The sequence below is a fragment of the Aulostomus chinensis genome, chromosome 3, assembly GCF_037954235.1.
Source record: "Aulostomus chinensis isolate RoL2024-O1b breed Wild chromosome 3, RoL_Achi_v1.0, whole genome shotgun sequence".
In the NCBI taxonomy this organism is placed as follows: domain Eukaryota; kingdom Metazoa; phylum Chordata; class Actinopteri; order Syngnathiformes; family Aulostomidae; genus Aulostomus; species Aulostomus chinensis.
The window spans coordinates 5,800,535-5,826,671 of NC_141322.1; the positions used below are offsets into that span (position 1 = coordinate 5,800,535).

Here is a 26,137-nt window from a genome sequence, read left to right on the forward strand (position 1 = left end):
AAAACCACTGCTCCAGCAAACCAACCCAGTAAAACTATTAAATGTGGTTTGCTTAATATTCGATCTCTTGCATCCAAGTCTCTCCTAGTGAACGATTTAATCACTAATTATCAGATTGGTGTATTAGCACTCACTGAAACCTGGGTGCAGCAAGATGAGTATGTTAGTTTAAATGAATCTTCCCCTCCTGGTTACATTAACTACCATGTACCTCGCACCACTGGCAGAGGAGGAGGAGTAGCTGCAATCTATCAGTCAAATTTGGTGCTTAACCCTCGACCTAACAGTTCATTTAACTCATTTGAGAGCCTTATTGTCAGCTTTTCCCACCCAGACTGGAAAGCAGAGAAACCACTCTTACTTGCTGTGGTGTACCGTCCTCCTGCACCTTATTCTGAGTTCTTAGAAGAATTCCCTGACTTTCTGTCTAACTTGGCATTGAACTCAGACAAAGTCATTATAGTGGGTGACTTTAACATCCATGTGGACGTCAATGATGATTCTCTGGCCACTGCGTTTAAGTCGCTTCTTGATTCTGTTGGCTTCTGTCAGAGGGTAAACAAACCCACTCACACTTTTAATCACATCCTTGATTTAGTACTCACTTATGGAATAGAAGCTGACCGCATCATAGTTCTTCCTCAGAACCCCGTCTTGTCTGATCACTCCTTAATTACATTTGAATTTACTTTAACAAATTATATTCTACCTGGGAAAAAGTCCCGCTTCAGTAGATGTCTATCTGACACTGCTGTTTCTAGATTTAAGGAGCTTATTCCAGCAGAGCTTGCTGCCACATCTTGTAATAATATATTGGGCAGTTATGCTGATTTCACCCCCTCGCAGGTAGACTATCTTGTGGACAGCACTGCAGCAGCACTCCTTGGGACACTTGATGCCGTAGCTCCCCTGAAGAAGAAGGTTATCAACCAGAAAAGAATAGTTCCCTGGTACAGCCCAGAGCTGCGTGCCTTAAAACAGAAGACCAGACAACTGGAAAGGAAGACACATTCCAGCCAGCACGAGGAAGTCCACCAAGCCTGGAAGGAGAGTTTATTAATATATAAAAAAGAACTCCGTAATGCCAGAAGCGCTTACTACTCGTCCCTGATAGAAAAGAATAAGAACAACCCCAGGTTCCTCTTCAGCACCGTGGGCAGGCTCACCAAGAACCATCGTGCTGTTGAGCCATGCATCCCCCCAACTCTCAGCAGTAACGACTTCCTTTCTTTCTTTACTGAAAAGATTGTGAATATTAGAACGAAGATTGCCAGTAATGGAGGACAGACTACAGTCCCCATAGAAGCACCTCCCAGACTTGGTGCATACTTGGACAGCTTCTCCCCCATCGACCTGTCAGAATTAACTTCTGCAGTCGGTTCCTCCAAGTCAGCCACTTGTCTGCTGGATCCCATCCCAACAAGCCTCCTTAAGGATGCCTTCCCTCTAGTCAACACTTCTGTATTAAATCAAATTAATCTTTCCTTAGTCACAGGTTATGTGCCACAGGCCTTTAAGGTGGCTGTCATCAACCCTTTACTTAAAAAACCTTCTCTTGACCCAGATGTGTTAGCCAACTATAGGCCAATATCCAACCTCCCCTACATCTCCAAGATCCTTGAGAAGGTTGTCCTGGAGCAGCTACATGAACATCTGCACAGCAACGAGCTCTTTGAAGCCTTCCAGTCTGGATTCAGGGAACACCATAGCACTGAAACAGCACTGGTCAGAGTCTCTAATGATCTTCTTATAGCTTCAGACAGAGGTCTTGTCTCTGTGCTTGTCCTTTTGGACCTCAGTGCTGCATTTGACACCATCGACCACAGCATCCTGCTACAGAGACTAGACCATGACATTGGGATTAAAGGAACTGCCCTAAAATGGTTTAAGTCCTATTTATCTGACAGGTTTCAGTTTGTTAATGTTAATAATGACCATTCTGAGTATAGCAGAGTTACATATGGTGTACCACAGGGTTCAGTTTTAGGACCGATTCTCTTCACTCTTTACATGCTTCCATTAGGTGACATAATCCGGAAGCACTCGATCAACTTCCACTGTTATGCAGATGACACACAACTTTACTTGTCGATGGAGCCAGACGACACAAGCCAGTTTACTCATCAGCAAGGCTGCCTGAAAGACATTAAATCCTGGATGTCTTCTAACTTCTTAATGCTCAATTCAGATAAAACTGAGGTAATCATTTTTGGACCTAAACCCCTCAGGGACACACTCTTGAATCGGATCTCTACTCTAGATGGCATCACCCTAACTTCGAGTACAACTGCAAGGAACCTTGGGGTCATTTTTGACCATGACCTTTCCTTCAGCTCCCACATAAAGCATGTGACTAGGACCGCCTTCTTCCATCTGCGAAGTATCGCTAAGATTAGGAATATCCTTTCCCAGAGTGATGCTGAAAAACTGGTGCATGCATTTATCACTTCTCGGCTGGACTACTGCAACTCTCTCTTTTCAGGATGTCCTAAATACTCTCTAAAGAGTCTCCAGCTGGTCCAGAACGCTGCAGCGAGGGTTTTGACGGGAGTTAAGAAGAGAGAACACATCTCTCCCACTTTAGCTTCTCTCCGCTGGCTTCCTGTAGGATCTAGAATCGACTTCAAAATCCTTCTGCTGACTTATAAGGCTCTCAATGATAAAGCTCCATCCTATTTGAAAGAGCTCATTAGTCCCTACTGTCCGACCAGAGCACTCCGCTCCCAGAATGCAGGTCTTTTAGTGATTCCCAGTATCAATAAAAACAGACTGGGAGGTAGAGCCTTTAGTTACCAGGCTCCTCTACTGTGGAACCAGCTCTCTCCATTGGTCAGAGAGGCAGACACTTTAACTACGTTTAAGTTCAGGCTTAAGACCTTCCTCTATGACAGAGCCTTCAGTTAGGACTGGTTCAGGTAGCTCTGAACCATTGATAGCTATGCTGCTACAGGCTTAGACTGCTGGGGGACACATCAGGTTACATGGAGCCCTTCCCTCCTCTCCTCTCCTCTCCCCCTCTCTCCTCCTCTCCTCCCTGCACATTTTTGGAACTGTCATTACCACTACTTGTTGCACTTTGTAGTTTGGCCTTGGTGTCTCGCAGTCTCCGTGTTTCCACAGATCCACCAGAGCCCCAACCGCCGCCTGCATCGCCCCCCCCCCCCCCTTTTATTCCCTACTGTTACACCGGCCTGCGCTCCCCTTCCATGAACCAGTCTGCCATCCAGTCCCCCATCAAGCTGGCTTGCTCTCCCTGCCTCCCCTACCAGAAGCTTCCTTCTTCAGCTGTTATTAACATTTCCATGTTTCCCACATTTTGTATTGTAAACTGTTTTCTTGTCTGTAACAACATCTACTGCACGTCTGTCCCTCCTGGTGAGGGATCCCTCCTCTGTTGCTCACCCTGAGGTTTCTCAGATTTTTCCCTGTTAAAAGGGTTTTCTATGGAGTTTTTCCTCAGTCGATGTGAGGGTCTGAGGGCAGAGGATGTTGTTATGATGCCATGTGAAGCCCTTTGAGACAAACTGTTTGTGAAAACGGGCTCTACAAATAAAATTGCCTTGCCTCAAACTCACAGGCACTGCTGGGACTTGAACCCAGGATCTCCTGTTTACAAGACAGGCGCTTTGACCAACTAAGCCACAGTACCAACAGTGATATGCAATGGAAATTACACTTAATTTCATCTCAGTAAGTGAGGCAATGGATTTGCCTTATATCAAAAATGCATCCATCCATCCATCCACCTTCCCCCACTTATCCTGTTAAGGGTCGTGGGGGGGGGGGGGGGGGGGGGGGCTGGAGCCCATCCCAACAGTTTTTGGGCGAGAGGCAGTGTTCACCCTGGATGGGTTGCCAATCCATCCACCAGCCACAACCATTTACTCTCACAGCCATGCCTACGGTCAGTTTAGAGTATCCAATTAGCCTTGTCCCCACTTGCATGTCTTTGGACAGTGGGAAGAAGCAGGAGTACCTGGAGAGAACCCATGCAGACACAGGGAGAACATGCAAACTCCACACAGAAATATCCCATGCTCAAGCCAGGACTCGAACCTAGAACCTTATTGCGGTGAGGTGACAGCGCAAACCACTGCACCACTGTCTGCCTAATCAAAATTTAAACTGCTATTTATTTTTTGTAGGGTTTAGTGCCAGGCGGAAATTTAAGCATTGTATAGGATGGCCTGGATAAGTGTGGGTAAGCAACTTCTGGAGGAATTCAAGAGTTGATCTTCAATATTTGAAGCGTGACAGACTTCACCTCAAATGTCCAGGCACAGCTGGGATTTGAACCCAGGATCTCTGGGTTACAAGACAGGCACTTTGACCAACTAAGCCACAAAACCAAAAGAAAATGCCAGTGGAATTAGCCTTTTCTGAAGTGTATTTAATAAAGATCATCACACACAACTCAAAAAATGTAACGGACAAATTAGGGTTCCTCCTGAGGAAAAAGTTTCATACAGCACCTGCACTCACAAGCACACACTTACGATTTTAAAAAAAAAAAGAGCAATCAATCATATTTCAACTGAAAGCGACTGTTGTCCTATGTTCCTTTGAATTGTGGCTTTTAATTTTCAAGAGGGCTCAATGAGACTGGAGGTGTGTTATTCATTTTTGAAGCTTTTCATGCAGCACATAACATTCGATGCAAAAAAAAGCTAAAATTAAAATTGAAGTAGAGATTTAGGGAAAGAACCAAGTTCTCACATTGTACTTTGAAGTTAAATCCTGAGGTTGCTAGATGACTTTGTGTAATAAACTTCAAATCACAGAGCCTTATGATGACAGGCTTGAAAACCAAAGGCACTGCTGGGATTTGAACCCAGGATCTCCTGTTTACTAGACAGGCACTTTGACCAACTAAGCTACAGCGCCAACAGTGGTTGTCATTAGAATTGTAATTGTTTTAAGCTCAATCAGAGAGTCAATTCCATGGTTTAGCCAGTCAACAGGTTTTCAACCTGATCTATGAGGAAAAATTGCAAAGTGAAAGAGTTGCTGTTAACTCTTTAAAGAATGTGGTAGCTAAACAGACAGAAATGTTGAGGTCTTTAGAGGCAAAGGACTGAAAGAAGATGATTCCCAAAACTATGAAGGGTTAACTTCAAGGTAGTGGTACACGTAGGATGCCTGGAAAGAACACACACACTGTCCCTGGGTGGGCTTGAAACACCATCCTCTCAGTTAACATCTGAACACACTGACCAACTGTACAGTACAGTACAGTTTTCTGTTAAATTGAAGGAAAACATTTTGCAGGAACATGAAATTCAGATGCATGGTGTATCAATTTGACATCATAAAGACATCCAGGATTCAGTAGACCAATGCTGAGATCAAGTAGCAACTCTTTCTCAGAGCCTTTGTTTTGGTTGTTGAAGCCCTTCAAAGGCAAGGCAAGGCAAGTTTATTTGTAGAGCACAATTCATACACATGGCAACTCAAAGTGCTTTACAGTTGCAGAAAAATCTGAAAATCACAAAAAGGCAGATAAAATCATAAAACATAAATAGAATCATTAATTTAAAGAAAAGGAGAAGAAAAGGACAAGAGTGCAGATAAAATACTTTCAGCTGTCGTATGCACGACTGAACAGAGTAGTTTTCAGCCTGTTCTTAAACATTGTCACAGTTGATGCCTGTCTCACATTTTCTGGAAGACTGTTCCAGATTTTAGCTGCAGAAAACTGGAAAGTAGCTTCACCATGTTTAGTCCTGACTCTGGGCCCCTGTAGGAGACCTCTACCTGAGGTTCTCAGAGACCTGGAGGGCTCATATGGGTCTAACATGTCAGAGATGTACTTTGGTGCTTGACCATGAAGAGACTTGTATACAAGCAGAGCTGTCTTAAAGTCTATTCTCTGAGCAACAGGAAGCCATTTGCCATTTTGACAATGTTTTTTAGATGGTAAAAGGCTGCTGATATTACTGACTTTATGTGGCTGTTAAAGTTCAGATCTGAGTCCAATATTACCCCCAGATTTCTAACCTGTTGTTTTGGTTTTAGAGAAAGGGATTCAAGGTGACTGATCACACTTTCTCTTTGCTCAAAGATATTATGTGTTCCAAGTTCTGGAAGTCTTCAAGTATTGTGTTGCCTGTGTCCAGAGAACTTTCAAATTCAGAAGAAACACTTCATATTTAAAGTTTCCCTTCCTTTTGGTTTGTGCAGACAGGGAGTCTGCACATGATGTTGTATCCTAAAGTTAAAGGTTCACAGTATTCAAATCATGGAACTTGAGGGGGAGAGGCTTGAAGTTCATAGGCACTGCTGGGATTTGAACCCAGGATCTCCTGTTTACGAGACAGGCACTTTGACCAACTAAGCTACAGCGCCAACAGTGATTGTATTTGGAAATTACACTTGTTTTAAGCTCAATAAGAGAGTCAATTCCTTGGTTTTGCCAGTCAACAATTTTTCAACCAAATCCATGATGGAAATTTGGAAAGTGAAAGATGTGTATGTATGTATGTATGTATGTATGTATGTAGCTAAAATGACCGTAGTGTTGAGTCCTTCAGAGGCAAAGGATGGAAAAAATACGACCCCAACATTATGAGGGGTTAACTTCAACGTAGTGGTTCATGTAACATGGCTGGAAAGAACACACAATGTCCCTGGGAGGGCTTGAAGCACCATCCTCTCTGTTAACATCTGAAGACACTAAACAATTGTACAGTACAGTACAGTATTCTGGGACCAACATAGACAAACAACCATTCACACCTATGGTCAATTTAGAGTATCCTATTAGCCTAGTCCCCAATTGCATGTCTTTGGACAGTGGGAGGAAGCCGGAGTACCTGGAGGGAACCCATGCAGGCACGAGAAAAACATGCAAACTCCACACAGAAATACCCTGAGCCGGGACTAGAACCCAGAACCTTCTTGCTGTGAGGCAACAGTGCTAACCACTGCACCGCCGTGCAGCCAAGCATCCAGTTACTTCCACTTATCCTGTTAAGGGTCGTGGGGGGGGGGGGGGGGCTGGAGCCCTTTCCCAGCAGCTTTTGGGTGAGAGGCAGGGCTCACCCTGGATGGGTCAAAAATCCATCACAGGGACAGCACATATAGACAGACAACCATTCACTCTCACAGCCATGTCTACGGTCAATTTAGAGTCTGGATTAACCTCGTCCCCTCTTGATGTCTTTGGACTGTTGGAGGAAGCTGGAGAACGGGAGAGAACCCACGCGGACACAGTGAGAACATGCAGACTCCACACAGAAAAAAAAAAATGTGCCTAAGCCAGGGTTCAAACCCAGAAAATTCTTGCAGTGAGACAACAAGGCTAACCTCATCAAAAATGAAACTGCTATTCTTTCTTTTTGGGGTTTAGTACCAGGCAGAAAGCTTAGCATTGTATAGGATGGCCGAGATAAGTGTGGGTAAGCAACTTCTGGTGTAATTCAAGAGTTGATCTTCAATATGTGAAGCTTGACAGACTTCACCTCAAACATCCAGGCGCAGCTGGGGTTTGAACCCAGGATCTTTGGGCTACAAGACAGGCTCTTTGACCAATTTAACCATAAAACCAAAAGAACAGGCAAGTGGAATTAGCCGTTTCTTAAGTTTATTTAAAAAAGATTGGCATGCATGACTCAAAAAATGTAATGGCCAAATTAGGGTTCATGTTGAGAACCAAGTTTCAAACAAAGCACCTGCACTCACAAGCACACACTTATGGTTGATCGTGTGCAAAAAACAATTGAACAATCATATTTTGGCTGAAACCGATCATTGTCTTCTGTAAACAAGAAGTTCCTTTGACATGTGGCTCTTACTTTTCAAGAGGGCTCAACGAGACTGCAGGTGTTATTGAAGCTTATCATGCAGTGTGGAACAACATTCGATGAAAAAAAAACTCAAAGCGAAAATGTAAGTTGAGGTAGAGATTTAGGGTAAGACCCAAGTTTCACATTGGACTTTGAAGTTAAACATCAAATGTATTGCATGAATTTCTTCCAAATCATGGAACCTGAAGGAGACAGGCTTGAAGATCAAAGGCACTGCTGGGATTTGAACCCAGGATCTCCTGTTTACTAGACAGGCACTTTGACCAACTAAGCTACAGCGCCAACAGTGGTTGTACTTAGAATTGTAATTGTTTTAACCTCAATAAGAGAGTCAATTCCATGGTTTAGCCAGTCAACAGGTTTTGAACCTGATCTATGAGGAAAAATTGCAAAGTGAAAGAGTTGCTGTTAACTCTTTAAAGAATGTGGTAGCTAAACAGACAGAAATGTTGAGGTCTTTAGAGGCAAAGGACTGAAAAAAGATGATTCCCACAACTATGAAGGGATAACTTCAAGGTCGTGGTACATGTAGGATGCCTGGAAAGAACACACACACTGTCCTCGTGTGGGCTTGAAACACCATCCTCTCAGTTAACATCTGAACACACTGACCAACTGTACAGTACAGTACAGTTTTCTGTTAAATTGAAGGAAAACATTCGGCAGCAACATGAGATTCAGATGAATGGTGCATCAATTTGACATCATAAAGACGTCCAGGATTCAGTCGACCAATGCTGAGATCAAGAAGCAACTCTTTCTCAGAGTCTTTGTCTTGGTTGTTGAAGCCCTTCAAAGGCATTCTGTAGTCCAAGTTCTGGATGTCTTCACTTCAAGGTCCTGTGTTGCCTGTGTCCAGAGAACTTTCAAATTCAGAAGAAACACTTCATATTTAAAGTTTCCCTTCCTTTTGGTTTGTGCAGACAGGGCGTCTGCACATAGTGTTAATGTTAAATCCTAAAGTTAAAGTGTTACAGTATTCAAATCATGGAACTTGAGGGGGAGAGGCTTGAAGATCATAGGCACTGCTGGGATTTGAACCCAGGATCTCCTGTTTACAAGACAGGCACTTTGACCAACTAAGCTACAGCGCCAACAGTGGTTGTAATTGGAAATTATACTTGGTTTAAGCTCAATAAGAGAGTCAATTCCTTGGTTTCGCCAGTCAACAATTTTTCAACCAAATCCATGATGGAAATTTGGAAAGTGAAAGATGTGTATGTATGTATGTATGTATGTATGTAGCTAAAATGACAGCAGTGTTGAGTCCTTCAGAGGCAAAGGATGGAAAAAGTACGGCCCCACAACTATGAGGGGTTAACTTCAAGGTAGTGGTTCATGTAACATGGCTGGAAAGAACACACACTGTCCCTGGGTGGGCTTGAAGCACCATCCTCTCAGTTAACATCTGAACACACTGACCAACTGTACAGTACAGTACAGTTTTCTGTTAAATTGAAGGAAAACATTCTGCAGCAACATGAGATTCAGATGAATGGTGTATCAATTTGACATCATAAAGACATCCAGGATTCAGTCGACCAATGCTGAGATCAAGTAGCAACTCTTACTCAGAGTCTTTGTCTTGGTTGTTGAAGCCCTTTAAAAAGGCATTCTGCAGTCCAAGTTCTGGAAGTCTTCATTTCAAGGTACTGTGTTGCCTGTGTTCAGAGAACTTTCAAATTCAGAAGAAACACTTCATATTTAAAGTTTCCCTTCCTTCTGGTTTGTGCAGACAGGGAGTGTGCACATGGTGTTAATGTTAACAGTGGACCAGATTCACTGTGCCATGTGAGTAGGGACTTTCTGTCCTGTTCAATACACTATGTGCAGTTTGAGGCACTTTCTGCCAAAGACGCACTTGCTATTCATTCTTTGTTGGGGAGAGCGCCTCGCCTTGGTGGAAACACAAGTGTTGTATAGGATGATCTAGAGCAGGGGTGTCAAACTGATCCAGGAAAGGGCCGTGTGGCTGCAGGTTTTCATTCCAATCCAGCAAAAGCAACACCTGATTCTACTTTAATCAACTAAGGTGTGTCATCACACAGCTCCTTTGTGGGATCAGGTGTTGCTTTTGCTTGGTTGGAATGAAGACCTGCAGCCACATGGACCTTTACTAGGCCGGTTCCACACCCGTCATCTCGAGTCTAGATCAATTTAGTCATGCAAATGGGTGGAATTGAAGGGTAAACATAAAACGCAAGATCCTGAAAGATCCCACCTCAAACACACAGGTACTGCTGGGATTTGAACCCAGGATCTCCTGTTTACGAGACAGGCGCTTTGACCAACTAAGCTACAGCGCCAACAGCGCGAAAGAATAGAAATTACATTGGATTTAATCTCAGTAAGAGAGGCAATGGATTTGCCTCACATCAAAAATGCATCCATCCATTGTCTTTCACTTATTCCTATTAAGGGTCGCAGGGGGGCTGGAGCCTATCCCAGCAGCAACAGGCGAGAGGCAGGGTACACCCTGAACAGGTCGCCAGTCCATCGCAGGGCCAACATCAAAAATGCATCCATTCATGCATCCATTGTCTTCCACATATCCTGTTAAGGGGGGTGGGAGCAAATTCAGGAATTGAAGGGTTGATCGACAACACAAAGAGCATGAAAGAGCCCGCCTTCAAGGCACAGGCACTGCTGGGATTTTAACCACGGATCAAATCTAATTGAATTCACTGTTTTTGAAGTTTATTTAATAAAGATCAGCACACAGAACTCAAAAACTCTTAACGGCCAAATTACGGTTCCTGGTGAGAACAAAGTTTCTTACAGCACCTGCACTCACAAGCACACACTTAAGATTTATTGTGCTAAAAAAAAAAGAACAATCAAACAATCCTGTTTCGTCTGAAAGCAATCTTTGTCCTCTGTAAACCAGAGGTTCCTTTGAATTGTGGCTCTTACTTTTCATGATGGCTCAACGAGACTGGAGGTGTTAGTCATTTTTTAAGCTTCTCATGCAGCGCATAACATTTGATTAAAAAACAACAAAAATCATTTGAGTTTGAAGGGAAGGGGTTTTAAACATGTCTGTTCCTCTTCCGACAAAGTTCAACACAAGAGGGGCGTGGCTATACTCATCTCTGGCTCACTTAATTATGAACATCTCTTAGAAACCAGCGATGAGGAGGGCAGATTTATCAGAGTAACAGGAAGGATCGAGGGATCTGAAATTACAATTTTATATGTATATGCCCCGCCAGGCAATAATTGGCTGTTCTATAGGAATATTTTCGACTTAATGGTGGATTCTCAGGGTACAGTTGTCTGTGGGGGGGACTTTAACTTTAGACTTGATCCCAAACTAGACTCATCCAACCCGACTAATTATTCTAACCCACTCATAAGGAAAGTCAACACCTACATGACAGAAATGGGGATAATAGACGTATGGCGAGAGCTTGCCCCATCTAGTATAGACTACACACTCTTGGTGTCTGGTTCATTTAAGGTCTATGCCAGATTGGATTATTTCTTTATGTTTAACGTGGACAGATTTAAGATTAAAGACGGCAATATACTAACGAGGGACCTATCCGATCATAATCCTATCTCTCTATCCCTGCAGGTGGAGAGGAAAACACGGACCACTCTGTGGAAATTTAATTCACATGTATTAAATGACCCTGCCATAGTCTGTAAAATAAAGGATGACATCAAAGAATTTTTAGAAATTAATGACACAGGAGAGGTATCAGCAATAATGTTATGGGATACGCTTAAAGCGGTACTGAGAGGTAAATTAATTTCTATCACTTCTCATCTAAAAAGATCTAAAGGACAAAAACGATCTGATCTACAAATGAGGTTAAAATTGAACCAACATGAAGATATTAACAATCCAAACACAGCTGCAAAGCAGGGAATTAAAAAATTGCAGGGGGAAATCGATGATATATACAGACAGGAGGTTCAGAAGAATCTAACCTTCCTAAGCCAAAAATATTACGAGATAGGAGGGAAATCAGCAAAATGCCTGGCGTATAAACTACAGAAGCAACAGGAGGACAGTACAATTTTTAAAATTACGAATCCCAAAACTAACATTTTTGAAAACCAAATAAGAAAGTATTCAGGAATGTTTTGAGATCTTTTATAGGGATCTATACTCACAACCGGATGCCGCGGGGGAGGATCGCATTGATGCTTTTCTCAATAATTTAGACTTACCCTCACTCTTGGATGTTGAAAATGAGAACCTAACCAAACCGATTTCAACAGAGGAAATTAATGCACCAGATTAAAATTGGGAAAGGCAGTTGGACCAGATGGGTACAATTCTCAATGGTATCGCATCTTAGAACAGAACTAGTTCCACTCCTGTTGAAGACATTTAACCACACCCTCCAGGAGGGAAAAATCCCACCCTCTTGGAGGGAGGCCACGATTTCAGTTATCCCGAAGGAGGGGAAAGATCGTTGAGATTGCGGGAATTACCGACCAATTAGTGTCCTCAACCTAGATTATAAACTATTTACTTCTATCCTTGCTCGCAGACTGGAGAAGGTGCTGCCAGACCTCATTAATTTAGATCAGACTGGTTTTACACACCACAGGCAAACAACAGATAATACCAGAAGAATACTGCACATCCTAGGACAAATAAAAAATGACAAAACTCAAGCAATTATAGGGAGTTTGGATGCTGAGAAAGCCTTCAACTCCATCAGATGGGCATTCTTATACAAGACAATGGGGAAATTTGGATTCCAGCATAAATTTATTAGAATAATTCAGGCGCTATATGACAGACCCTCAGCCCGTATCAAGGTCAATGGTGATAGGGCTGTGCAATTTCACCTCTCATTTTCAATCTATTTATAGAAACACTAGGTCAATTAATAAGACAAAATCAAAATATTAAGGGTATCACCCTGTCAGGAGCTGAACATAAGGCAGCAATGTTTGCTGACGACATGCTGGTCTACCTGGGTGATCCAGAGAATTCATTTAGTGAATTGATGTCTGCTTTGAATGACTTCGGTAAACACTCCGGCTACAAAATCAATATCTTAAAAACTCAGGTCATGACCCTCAACTATATGGCCTCCTCAACCTTACGTAAGAAATTTAAGGTAAACTGGGACAACGAGAAAATAAAATATCTCAGGATACATCTGACCAGGGATATCTCGAGGCTTTTCCAGGCAAATTATGTGCCAATTTCTCTAAGTATAAAGACAGATTTACATAGATGGAACCTGATCCCCTTTCTGAGTTTTAGTTCTAGGATAAGTGCAATCAAGACGAATATCTTACCACGTCTACTCTACCTTTTCAGAAACCTTCCTATCTAAGTAAGTGAAAATCACTTTAGGGAATGGGACAAATGGATATCCAGATTTATCTGGCAGGGCCGCAAACCCAGGATTAAATATGCCACCATTCAACTCGCAAAGGAAAATGGAGGGCTTGGCCTCCCCTGCCAAAGAAGCTATTACTATGCTGCCCAAATAGTCCCCCTCCTGTATTGGTGTAATGAAACATATACAGCTAAATGGAAGGAGTTAGAATTCAATCTATCAACCCAGTTCCCTATTCAAGCTGTAATTGCGGACAAGGGCCTAACATGTCACCTGGAAGAGTTGGGGAACCCCTGGTTGTCCCACACTCTAAAGGTCTGGCAGAAGGTGATTAATAATTGTGGGATACATAAAATGCTGAGAATATTCAGATGGTTTGCTTATGACTCTGATTTTGTCCCTAATAGACAAGACTCCAGCTTTAAATTATGGTCAACGTATGGTCTCTCAACACTCATCTCACTCACTCAGAGGAACACTGTGTGCAGTTCTGTGACCCTGCACAAGCATGGCCTGACACGGAATGAATCCCATAGATATCTGCACTCTCCTCCTCCTCTCCTATATCAACCATGATTGTAAATTAACTGGCTTCTCAGACACTGAATCAGAATTCTTTCACATTTTGAAAAAGGCCAGGACCATTGTCCTTTCCAAGTCCATCTCAAAGCTGTACACAGCCTCTCCAATGCCAACAGGAATAACAGTCTCTACATCAAGGACAAATGGGAAGGGGAATCAGGGCTTCAGATTTCTGAGGAGGCTTGGAGCAATACCTGGTCCTTCCAGTCAACAACATCCAGCTCCATGATCTGGAGAGAGCATTGTCAGATACTTTAAGACACCACACCAGGAAAGATATAAAGGGGTATTTATGCAATGCTGGAGGCGATGTGGCTCGACCACTGCGAATCACTATCATATCTTCTGGGACTGTCCCAAGTTAAAAAAAAATTTGGAGGGATATCCAGGCGTCGTTAAACGCAGGTTTTAACACCCAATTTCCCTTGAAATTTGATATCCTATATCTGGGGCATGTTCCCTTTCTGAAACATAAAAAAAGAAATAAAACTGCTGCAAATACTCTTGGTGGCAACCAAGAAAACAATTACAAGGAGATAGTTCACCCTGACTCAACCTACCCTGGATGACTGGTTTGGAATTACTTTGGAAATATTTAAGATGGAAAAATTAACTTACCAAATAAGACTTCAACAAGACAAATTTTTCCAAATCTGGAAAAACTGGATCTCTTTCATAACCCCCATAAGACTCACTTATTTTATTTTTGTGACTGGCTATTGTCGACTAATTATGTGGCAGCAGAGGCAGGAATTACCCCCCCCCCCCCATGTTTTTTGTACATTGTTATGCTATATTAACATGTTATACTCACTGTTCCTGCTCACTTTAAACCATGCCAAAACCTTCAACAAGCGAACCCGTGTTTATCTATGGACTCTATCTGTTCTGGGTTTTTAGTAAATCCAGGCTTTAAGTGAAAACTGTCTCCATCTGTGCTACCTCATTGCACTTATTTAGGTTACCGGATCACATTATTATGAGGAGAGTGGATTCTGGAGGGGACTAACACCTGATCCACAATTTGAGTTTATCCTTCTCTGACCTTTGATGCCTGGACGATGGATGTCTCTTTTTATTCTGGCCTAAAACAAAAAACTGGAATGCCACTTGCTTCAATTTTTATTAAGCAATGTAATGCTGTACTTGTATGTTCATTCCAAATAAACATAAAATTAAAAAAAACACAAAAACAAAAGCAAAAATTGAAATTGAAATTTAGGGAAAGATCAAAGTAGTCACATTGGACTTTGAAGTTAAATCCCAAAGTTGTTATCTGACTTTGAATCCTAGTATTCAAATCACAGAACCTGAGAGAGACAGGGTTGGAGACTAAAGGCACTGCTGGGATTTGAACCCAGGATCTCCTGTTTACTAGACAGGCACTTTGACCAACTAAGCTACAGTGCCTACAGTTTTTGACAGGGGAAGTTACACTTCTTTTAATTTCAATAAGAGAGTCAATTCCAAGCATTGTATAGGATGGTCTAGAGCAGGGGTGTCAAAATTATCCAGTAAAGTGCCATGTGGCTGCAGGGTTTCATTCCATTTGAACAAAAGCCACTCCTGATTATACTTTAATCAACTAATCACACAGCTCCTTTGTGAGATCAGGTGTTGCTTTTTCTTGGTTGGTATGAAGACCTGCAGCCACATGGCCCTTTACTAGGCCAGTTCAACACCCCTCATATCAGTTCAGTAATGCAACCACTGGGTTGATGTACAACACATAAATCATGAAAGTCTCCAACGCAGACACACAGGCACTGCTGGGATTTGAACCCAGGATCTCCTGTTTACGAGACAGGCGCTTTGACCAACTAAGCCACAGCACCAACAGTGCTTGAGAATGGAAATTACATTTGATTTAATCTCCGCAATGGATTTGCCTTCCATCAAAAATGCATCTGTTCATTCATTCATTTTCTTCCACTTATCCTGTTAAGGGTTTTGTGTGTGTGTGTGTGTGTGTGTGGGGGGGGGGGGGGTGGAGCCTATCCCAACAGCTTTTGGGCGAGAGGCGGGGTTCACCCTGGATGGGTCGCCAAACCATCGCAGGGCTAACACATATAGACAGACAACCATTCACTCTCACAGTCACACCTACGGTCAATTTAGAGTCTGGATTAACCTGGTCCCCTCTTGATGTCTTTGGACTGTGGGAGGAAGCTGGAGTACCAGAGAGAACCCAGCAGGAACAGGGAGAACCTGCAGACTCCACACAGACAAAAAAAATACATGCCCAAGCAAGGGTTCAAACCCAGGAACTTCTTGCAGTGAGACAGCAGTGTTAACCCCTGGAGCACTGGGCTGCTGTTTACTCTTTGTGGGGTTTCGTGCCAGGATGAAAGTTTAGCATTGTCTAGGATGGCCTGGATATGTGTGGGTAAGCAACTTCTGGTGGAATTCAAGAGTTTATCTTCAATATGTGAAGCCTGAGAGACTTCACCTCAAACATCCAGGCACAGCTGGGGTTTGAACCCAGGATCTCTGGGCTGCAAGACAGGTGCTTTGACCAATTTAACCTAGATCAGCACACACAACTCAAAAACTCGAACGGCCAAATTAAGGTTCCTGGTGAGAACAAAGTTTCAAACAAAGCACCTGCACTCCCAAGCACACAATTATGATTTATCTTGTGCAAAAAAACAATTAACAAATCAAATTTCCTCTGAAAGCGATCATTGTCCTCTGTAAACCAGAAGTTCCTTTGAACTTTGTTGTACTTTTCAAGAGGGCTCAACCAGACTGCAGGTGTGTTATTCATTTTTGAAGCTTATCATGCAGCGCATAACAACATTCGATGAAAAAAAAAAAAGCCAAAATTTAAAGAAAAAAAATTGAAGTAGAGATTTAGGGCAAAACCCAAGTAGTCACATTGGAATTTGAAGTTTAATCCCAAAATTGCTATCTGTCTTTATCTTCAAATCATGGAACTGCTGGGATTTGAACCCATGATCTTCTGTTTACTAAACAGGCACTTTGAACAACTAAGCTACAGCACCAACAGTGTTTGCAAGGGGAAGTTACACTTCTTTTCATCTCTGTAAGGTTTATTTGAACTCCATTAATCTGAGCATTCATGATATTACGGTCAAAATCCACAGGGAAAGTGTGTAAAACTACAGGCAGCGCCCTCCCTCTTGCTCTCTGTCTGTCTGCCTGTCCCTTTCTCCTTCAGTGTCTCATTACCTCTCTGCTGATGAAGGGAAAATTGAATTAGGACCTCTGTTTATCAGCCTCAGAAAACAAACCAGGTTCTGTTTCCGCTATTTTTGATGTCATTGGCTCCAGGTAAGGAGTGACATAGCAACTCCAGGAGGTCACTAGGATATTTGAATGTACTCGTCCTGCCTCTGCCAATGAGGTTTATCTGAGTTACTTTTTCAAACGAACACACGTGTGAATCATCAGCTCAGTTGTGTGTCAGCGATGATGGGCAGCCGTCATTCCTTTCAATAGAGAACCGATGTCATGTCAAATCGATAGAAGGTAAGATTCTCATCCACTGCATTGTGAGGTGGAGGTTTTGGTGTGGTTTACTCCGTCCAGCAGATAGCGACAAAGTCTCCCGCAAACATCCTCGCTCTCAAGCCGGCATGCTGGCACTTCCGGGTCAGTGGATGTAAACAGAAGGGCGTTCCGCCTCTGGAGACAGCAGCCGACAACATGACCAAACTGGAGCTGTTGAACGTGTTTCTGAACGACAGGCTGACTGCGGCCGCTCAGGAGATTTTCCGAGCCGTCAAGGACACGGTGGTGGAGTATCAGAGCGAGCTCCTCCGCTCCAAGGAGGAGAATGAGCGGCTCCGACGGCTCCTCAATGTCGCCGTGCAGCGGCTCCTGCTGCCCCCAGGTGAGGGTTCCTGATGTCGGTTGGGGGCGTCTCGCTGAACCCCGTTCCCCCTAAATGTGTCTCTTTTTAGTGGAGCTGTTTTAGCTTCTGACACGCACCCATCCTCAGGCTCTGACCTCACATCTGGTATCACAACAGGACCCTCCTATCAACAGCATGGCAGTTAATGCTGATCAGACAGGGAGAAACACGGCTGCAGGAATATCCCGAACATGCCTTGCTCACGGGTGACTTGATGAACACAAGGGGTCCGAGGATCGATAGAGCAGTCACTAGATTGATTCATGTCCGTGTCAGTATGAGAAATCATCAGGTGTTAAATACTATTGATCAATGGAGAGATGAATATTGTCACATATGTGAGCTGTCAGTGTTCAAGGGATGCTGTGATTCTGACTGGTTATTATTTAGTTTTATTCGAGTCTGACTCCTGCTGGAGCTATGGAACCGATTTGTTAGGCCTCAGGAGTTGTTGACTTTCTGTCTTTTTGTCTTTTGGACAATAACTTGTTACAGAAATTATGGGTTAAAAATGTCATTCAGTATTTTAAGAAACCAATGTAATGACACAATAGCAAGAAATCCAGAGTGAGATGTTACAATGTGAAAAATATTTAGAAAATCCAAATATATAATATTGTATTAAAAATTCATAAACAAGTATGCAGTGAGTAATATAACAGGGTCAGCAAAACTCCTGGGTTCATGGTTATCATTTAAAAAAGTCAATATGGTAATATTATATATATGTGTGTGTGTGTGTGTGTGTGTGTGTGTATATATATATATATATGTATACACACACACACACTACTGTTAAAAGTTTGGACACACCTTCTCATTCTATGTTTCTCCTCTATTTGTACTTCTTTCTACATTGTAGATCCATACTGAAGACATCTAAAATATGGAGCAAGATAAATGGAATTATGTAGCAAAGAAGAAAATTGTTACATAACTGCAAATATATTTTATATTGCCCTTAGCTTTGTTGACAGCGCTGCAAACCCTTGTCCTTCTCTCAGTGAGCTTCATGATGTCATCACCTGAAATGGTTCTGACCTCACAGGTTCGCCTTGTCAGGGTTCCTTTGTGGAATTTCTTGCCTTCTTAATGGGGTTGGGACCATCAGTTGTGTTGTGCAGGTCAGGTTGATACACAGCTGAGAGTTCTATTTGACAACTGTTAGAATTCGTATTATGGTAAGAACCAACCAGCTAAGTAAAGACAAACAGTCCCATCAAGTGAAGTTGCAAAAAGATGGAATGAAACTGGCTCACATGAGGACCGCCCCAGGAAAGGAAGACCAAGAGTTTCCTCTGCTGCTGAGGATAAGTTCATCCAAGTCACTAGCCTCAGAAATCACTAGTAACTGCACCTCAGGTCAGAGTGCAGATAAATGCCACACAGAGGTCTAGTAGCTGACACATCTCTACATCAACTGTTCAGAAGAGACTGTGCCAATCAGGCCTTTATGGTCAAATAGGTGCTAAGAAACCACTACCGGTACTAAGGTAAAGCAACAAGCAGAAGAGATTTGTTTGGGCCAGGAAACACAAGGAATGAACATCAGACCAGTGGAAATCTGTGCTTTGGTCTGGTGAGTCCAAATTTGAGATCTTTCGTTCCACCCGCCGTGCCTTTGTGCGACATGGAAAAGGTGAAGGGGTGGCCCCTACATGCACGGTTCCCACTGTGGAGCATGGAGGAGGAGGTGTTATTGTGTGGGGGGGCTTTGCTGGTGACACTGTTGGGGATTTATTCAAAATGGAAGGCACACTGAAGCAGCATGGCTACCACAGCATCCTGCAGCGACATGCCATCCCATTCGGTTTGCATTTAGTTGGACCATCATTGATTTTCAATTGGACAATGACCCAAACACACCTGTGTAAGGGCTATTTGACCAAGAAAGAGAGTGATGGAGTGCTGCGCCAGATGACCTGGCCCCCACAGTCACCTGACCTAAACCCAATCCAGATGGTTTGGGTTTAGATGGGCCGCAGAGTGAAGGCAAAAGGGCCAACAAGTTCTCAGCATCTCTGGAAACTCCTTCAAGACTGTTGGAAAACCATTTCAGGTGACGACCTCATGAAGCTCATCGAGAGAACGCCAAGAGTGTGTAAAGCAGTAATCAAAGCAAAGGGTGACTATTTGGAAGAATCTGAATTACAAAACATGTTTAGAAATATTTCACACTTGTTGTCAACTACATAATTCCATATGTGCTTGTGCATAGTTCTGATGCCTTCAGTGAGAATCTACAATGTAAATCGTCCTGAAAATAAAGAAAAAACATGAAATGAGAAGCTGTGTCCAAACTTTGGACTGGTAGTGTGTGTATATTTATTTATTTGCACTTTCACTGTCATATTTTCATCCGTTTCAGTGATGCTGAAAGGAGACAGCATGGTGCTTAAATTTCACCTGCACACTTTTGAAAAGAAATCAAAAATCATAAATGTTAAGTGTGTTATTTTTGCTTAATTTGTGATTAGAGTAGCACAATATTGCAATAGTGTCAAATTGTTATTATTATGAAATATCCCATCCATCCATTTTCTACCGCTTATCCTGTTAAGGGTCATGGGGGGGTGGGGGGTGGGGGGTGGAGCCTATTCCAGCATCCTTCAGGTGAGAGGCGGGGTTCACCCTGGACAGGTCACCAGTCCATGGCAGGGCCAACACATACAGACAGACAACCATTCACACTCACAGCCACGCCTACGGTCAAGAGTCTGGATTAACCTGGTCCCCTCTTGATGTCTTTGGACTGTGGGAGGAAGCTGGAGTACCAGAGAGAACCCACGCAGGAACAGGGAGAACATGGAGACTCACACAGAAAGATCCTGTGCTCCAGCTGGGACACGAACCTACAATTCTACAATTCTACAATTTCATTTAGCAGACGCTTTTGTCCAAAGTGACGTACAACACAAGCAAGAATTCAGACTTAAGGAAAAACCCATAGGAAGCGCAAAAGTGCTTCAGTTGTGATTTGGTCACAGGTACTGCCATCTAGTGGCAGAAGAAGTGTCGCCCCCCCCCCCTTTTTTTTTTTTGACAAACATACAACATCACACAACACAGTTAGTGCTACATAATCACTAAGTGCTGGGTCTTGGACCCTCTGACTTGTTCTACCCCACAGGACAAAGAGGAGAAGAGTCAGGTTCAGTGCCTCGGTGCTCTCTGAACAATTGAGTCTTCAATTGTCTCTTAAAAGTAGAGAGGGACTCAGCAGAACGCACAGAGTTCGGTAGTTCGTTCCACCATTTGGGAACAACAGAAGAGAAGAGTCTGGTTAGGGATTTGGAGCAGCGCTGGGCTGGAAGCACCAGGCGTCTTTCGCATGCAGAGCGTAGTGGGCGAGAAGGAGAGTAGACCTGGATCAGGGATTCCAGGTAGGCTGGAGCCGTTCTTGTGATTGTTTTGTAAGCCAAGAGAAGTGCCTTGAATTTGATCCTGGCTGCCACTGGAAGCCAGTGAAGAGAAACCTGGAACCTTCTTGTTGTGAGGAGACCGTGCTAACCACTGCACCACTGTGCCACTCTATTATAAAATATATTTTGTAAACTTAGAAGCAATGTAAAATTTTGGTATCATTATTGAACCCCCTATCATGACAGTGGAGTAATTTTTGTGGAAGGATGTTGTCTAAAGTCTCTACAAGATGATGCATAGGCAGGATGTCACTGCTGCACTACATTTAAAACACATTCACTACGTAACTCTTGTTGGAACCCAAAAGAGAGAGAGGGACACAATATATGCCTGCACGTTTATTTTTATTATTTTGCAATGAACCCTCCAAAATGGTTCAAACATGCATGACAAGGAAGTGGAACATGTTATTGTTTAATAAGAAAATAGAAGATAATAACTTTGTCCCAAAGGACATTAGTGCAGCATAGGGCCCTCTACTGGACAAAAGATGGCAAATGTCAAATTAAACCAAGCTGCTTGCCTGCAAAAAAAACGTGTTCACATCAGCTAATGTCAGTTTATTGTACTGATCAGTCAGTCGGTTCCTGGCTGGTCCTGGTATGTCTGAGGCTCATATGGGACGATTCCACTGGTCTGGCCTTGTACAAGTGTACCAGTAGTCAGTGAAAAATACCTCAGGTCAGGTTGAAGCGTCACACAGTAATAATTTTGTGTACATGCAGCATGACTGAGATGATTGTTTTGTTTCAGAACCCACTTCAGTTCAGCCTCAAGAAGACAATCAGCAGTGTGATTCTGACTGGAGAGGCAGTGTGGAGCTGCTGCCTCGAGTCAAAGAAGAGCCCAAGCTCCGAGACATTCCTGCCGAGTGCACACGGGAGGGCTGGGAGGAGAACTATAGTCGTGCTGAGCCACCTCAGAGGTCTCGTCCTCCCCCTGGACAGACTGTGTGTAGAAGAGAAATGGTCTCTCCTCCACTGGCATCCCAGGACATCAAGGAGGACAGTGACAGAGAGACACACCCTGCAGCCAGTGGTGTGGTGTCATGTCTGAATGAACAGTTGGACTGTGGAGCGGATCTCAGTGACACTTCAAGCAGGACTCAGCAGGTCAAAGACTTACTTTGTTCAAATGGAAAACAGAGCATGAGCTTGGGGCAGGTAAAGAACATGAGATCCTTCAAGCCGCCTCCTCCTCGCACCTCTCACCCAAACCAGGGCATGCAAAGGTGGCACAGCTGCAAAGAATGTGGGAAGGGCTTCAGCTTCGCCTGCCAGCTGGAGGTCCACATGCGCTGGCACACCAAGGAGAAGCCGTACAGCTGCGCAGTGTGCCGCAAGAGCTTCACCACCGTCAGCATGCTTAAGCGGCATCATCGTATCCACACTGGGGAGAAACCCTTCCGCTGTCACGTCTGTGGGAAATGCTTCAATCAGTCAGCCCATCTCAACACCCACTTCAGGCTCCACACCAGAGAACGAGCCAGCTGGAGCCGAGTGCCGCACGCCAGGAACCCTCAGTCAACAGCAAACTGACCTGTGTGTTAACCATTAACGGTGTACAGTCATGGTGCCTCACTGTGTTTCTCTGTGTCTGTTGTGTGCAGTGATGTGCTATAAATGTGGTTTGTTGTGTTGTGGAGGACACTTTTCAAAGGTATTAAAGGACAATTTTGTGCAAAACCTTCAGCTTGCTGTCATCATATCTTGGTTGTCGCTGATAACAATCACACACACACACACACACACACACACACACACACACACTACCAGTCAAAAGTTTGGACACACCTTCTCATTTCTTTATTTTCATGACTGTTTACTCTGTAGATTCTGACTAAAGGCATCAAAACTATTGATGAGCACACATGGAATTATGTAGTAAACAAAAAAGTTACATAACTCAAAATATTTTTTTTATAATATAGATTTTTTTGAAATAGCCACCCTTTGATTTGATTACTGCTTTGCACACAGCGGGACACTGTGGTAGCCATGCTGCTTCAGTGTGCCTTCCATTTTGAATAAATCCCCAACAGTGTCACCAGCAAAGCCCCCCCACACAATAACACCTCCTCCTCCATGCTCCACAGTGGGAACCGTGCATGTAGGGGCCACCCCTTCACCTTTTCCATGTCGCACAAAGGCACGGCGGGTGGAATGAAAGATCTCAAATTTGGACTCACCAGACCAAAGCACAGATTTCCACTGGTCTGATGTTCATTCCTTGTGTTTCCTGGCCCAAACAAATCTCTTCTGCTTGTTGCTTTACCTTAGTACCGGTAGTGGTTTCTTAGCACCTATTTGACCATAAAGGCCTGATTGGCACAGTCTCCTCTGAACAGTTGATGTAGAGATGTGTCAGCTACTAGACCTCTGTGTGGCATTTATCTGCACTCTGACCTGAGGTGCAGTTACTAGTGATTTCTGAGGCTAGTGACTTGGATGAACTTATCCTCAGCAGCAGAGGAAACTCTTGGTCTTCCTTTCCTGGGGCGGTCCTCATGTGAGCCAGTTTCATTCCATCTTTTTGCAACTTCACTTGATGGGACTGTTTGTCTTGACTTAGCTGGTTGGTTCTTACCATAATACGAATTCTAACAGTTGTCAAATAGAACTCTCAGCTGTGTATCAACCTGACCTGCACAACACAACTGATGGTCCCAACCCCAATGAGAAGGCAAGAAATTCCACAAAGGAACCCTGACAAGGCGAACCTGTGAAGTGAAAACCCTTTCAGGTGATGACATCATGAAGCTCACTGAGAGAAGGACAAGGGTTTGCAGCACTGTCAACAAAGCAAAGGGTGGCTACCTTTATTTGTTTATTTGGCTACAGTTATTTAACTATTTTTGTTTACCACATAATTCCATATGTGTTCATTCAAAGTTTTGATGCCTTTAGTGAGAATATACAATGTAAATAGTGATGAAAATAAAGAAAAACCATTAAATGAGGAGGAGTGCCCAAACTTTTGACTGGTAGTGTATGTATATACTGTACATGTACTGTATACACACACACACACACACACACACACACACACACACACACGCACACACATTTATACACAAGAAAAGAAAAGAGAAAAGTTTCATAAAATTGAAAGGAGAGACAAAGATTTCTAAAAGTAATAAAATCCTAAAAGGGATGAAACCTGGTAGTATTGAAAGGAAAACTATATCATAACCTGTTACCTGTTACCTGTCCACTTCGTGCCTTGTGGCACATAAGGCCTTCACAGAGCTCTTCCACTTCTCATGATCTGCTGCTGCAGTCCTCGCCTCCGACCATGAGTTCCACCCTCCCTCTTTCCTTTCTTTCTCCATGGTACGCCTCCAGGTGGTCTTTGGTCTTCCCTTTCTTCTTTTCCCCTCCGGTGCCCAGGTCATGGCTATGCTGCAATCGTTGTTATGGTCCTGCTGTCGTATGTGTCCAATCATCTTCCATCTTCGCAGCTTCACTTCTTCACTTCTTCACTGAGTGGCTTCATATCCGCTCTCTCCAGCAGTTTTTCAGTGCTGATGTGATCTTGCCAGCATATTCTGAGTATTCTTCGTAGGCATCTATTATGGAATACATCAACCGCCCTGTTATCTCCTTTGTTCATTTTCCAGGTTTCGCATCCATATAGCAATACTGGTATCACTAGTGTCTTGTGTAGTTTTAGCTTTGTTCTTCTTGTGATACTGTTGGACCTCCAGGTTTTTCCGAGTCTGATAAATGCACCTCTCGCTTTTGACAGTCTGTTCTTCAGGTCTTTCGTGCCGCCTCCCTCTTTACAAACTGTGGCTCCCAAGTAGGTGAACTGGTGTACCTCTTCAATATCTTGTCCGTTGATTTTGATTTTTTTTCCTGGTTTCTTGCATTAATCCTCATTGTTTTGGTCTTCTGTGTATTGACCCTGAGTCCTACTCGACTGGCTTCTTCGTTCATTCATGCTGTTTTGCTCTGTATATGCTGTTTTGTGGAGGAGAGTAAAGCCACGTCATGTGCGAAGTCCAGGTCGTCAAGTTTTGACGTCAAGTTTTGATGTCAGCTTCCAGCGAATTCCATTCTCTCCCTCTTTAACTGTTCTTCGCATTATCCAATCCATTACAATCAAGAACAAGAACCCAGACATATTGCATCCTTGTTTGACGCTGGTTTTAATGTCGAACCACTCGCATGTTTCTCCTTGATCTTCTACTGCACACTGGAAGCCTTCATAAAATATTTTAACCATTTTCACGATCTTCACTGGGATTCTGTATTTCTTCATTTTCATCCACAGTCTTCCGTGGTGGACGGAGCCAAAAGCCTTTTCGAAGTCCACAAAGTTGATGAATAGTGTTGCTTGCCACTCATGAACCTGTTCAGTGATGTTTCGCAGTCTGAATACTTGCTCTGTTGTTCCCCTACCTGTTCTGTAACTGGCTTGCTCCTTTCTCAGTCTGCAGTCTACTCCCTTTCTAATGCGATCCACAATGATCCTTCCAAGTACCTTTCCCACTACGGAGAGTAGGGTTATGCCTCTTGAGTTCTTGCATTCTTTGAGATTTCCTTTCTTTGCTAGTTTGATGATAAGCCCTTTCTTCCAGTTTGTTGGGATCTTCTCAAGTTTCCATATTTTTCTCAGCAGTTGGTGTACTGTCTTTGTTGAGAAGTCTATATCTTTTAACAGTTCAGCTGTGATGTTGTCGATTCCTGGTGCTTTTCCGTTCTGTAGCTTTTTTATTGCCTCTTTGACTTCCCTGGGTGTTGGTTCGGTTATTGTGATTTCTTCAATTCTGTCATTGAATTCACATTCGTCCTGTTGAGTGATCGGGTTTGCTGGTTCTTCTCTATTCAAGACCTCCTTAAAATGTTCTGTCCATCTCGACTTTATTGCATCTTTTCCACTGATAAGGTTACCATTTTTGTCCAATACTACTGTGCTCTGTCTGGGCCTTTCGTTGCACAGTATCTTTGTGAGGCCGTATAATGTCTTCATATGTTGTTTTCTTGCGGCATCTTCAGCTTCATTTACGATGTTCTCCATCCATTTCCTTTTATTTGCTTTTATGCTTCTCTTCACCTCTTTGTTCTTATCTGCGTACTTCTCTTTTAGCCGTTTTTTGATTCTTTCAGAATGAGTGCCCATGATCGTCTTGTTTA

General features: G+C 43.2%; 1 protein-coding gene and 8 non-coding genes across 9 annotated transcripts; 1 reads left to right on the top strand and 8 right to left on the bottom strand.

The window, feature by feature from the left end:
* Positions 1-3,575: 3,575 nt before the first annotated feature.
* trnat-ugu (transfer RNA threonine (anticodon UGU)) lies at positions 3,576-3,649 on the bottom strand. The gene has a single exon. It is a non-coding gene; the product is annotated as a tRNA-Thr (tRNA).
* Positions 3,650-4,810: 1,161 nt separating this feature from the next.
* On the bottom strand, positions 4,811-4,884 carry trnat-agu (transfer RNA threonine (anticodon AGU)). The gene has a single exon. It is a non-coding gene; the product is annotated as a tRNA-Thr (tRNA).
* Positions 4,885-6,271: 1,387 nt separating this feature from the next.
* trnat-cgu (transfer RNA threonine (anticodon CGU)) lies at positions 6,272-6,345 on the bottom strand. Its single transcript has one exon. It is a non-coding gene; the product is annotated as a tRNA-Thr (tRNA).
* Positions 6,346-8,013: 1,668 nt separating this feature from the next.
* On the bottom strand, positions 8,014-8,087 carry trnat-agu (transfer RNA threonine (anticodon AGU)). The gene has a single exon. It is a non-coding gene; the product is annotated as a tRNA-Thr (tRNA).
* Positions 8,088-8,825: 738 nt separating this feature from the next.
* trnat-ugu (transfer RNA threonine (anticodon UGU)) lies at positions 8,826-8,899 on the bottom strand. Its single transcript has one exon. It is a non-coding gene; the product is annotated as a tRNA-Thr (tRNA).
* A 1,138-nt stretch (positions 8,900-10,037) lies between these two features.
* Positions 10,038-10,111, bottom strand: trnat-cgu (transfer RNA threonine (anticodon CGU)). The gene has a single exon. It is a non-coding gene; the product is annotated as a tRNA-Thr (tRNA).
* A 4,924-nt stretch (positions 10,112-15,035) lies between these two features.
* Positions 15,036-15,109, bottom strand: trnat-agu (transfer RNA threonine (anticodon AGU)). The gene has a single exon. It is a non-coding gene; the product is annotated as a tRNA-Thr (tRNA).
* Positions 15,110-15,460: 351 nt separating this feature from the next.
* On the bottom strand, positions 15,461-15,534 carry trnat-cgu (transfer RNA threonine (anticodon CGU)). Its single transcript has one exon. It is a non-coding gene; the product is annotated as a tRNA-Thr (tRNA).
* A 1,593-nt stretch (positions 15,535-17,127) lies between these two features.
* Positions 17,128-22,657, top strand: LOC147267444 (uncharacterized). The gene is made up of 2 exons (XM_086200582.1): positions 17,128-17,555; positions 21,753-22,657. The coding sequence occupies exons 1-2, from the start codon at positions 17,369-17,371 to the stop codon at positions 22,535-22,537; spliced, it is 972 nt and encodes a 323-aa protein (XP_086056708.1). The 5' UTR covers positions 17,128-17,368; the 3' UTR covers positions 22,538-22,657.
* Positions 22,658-26,137: the final 3,480 nt, after the last annotated feature.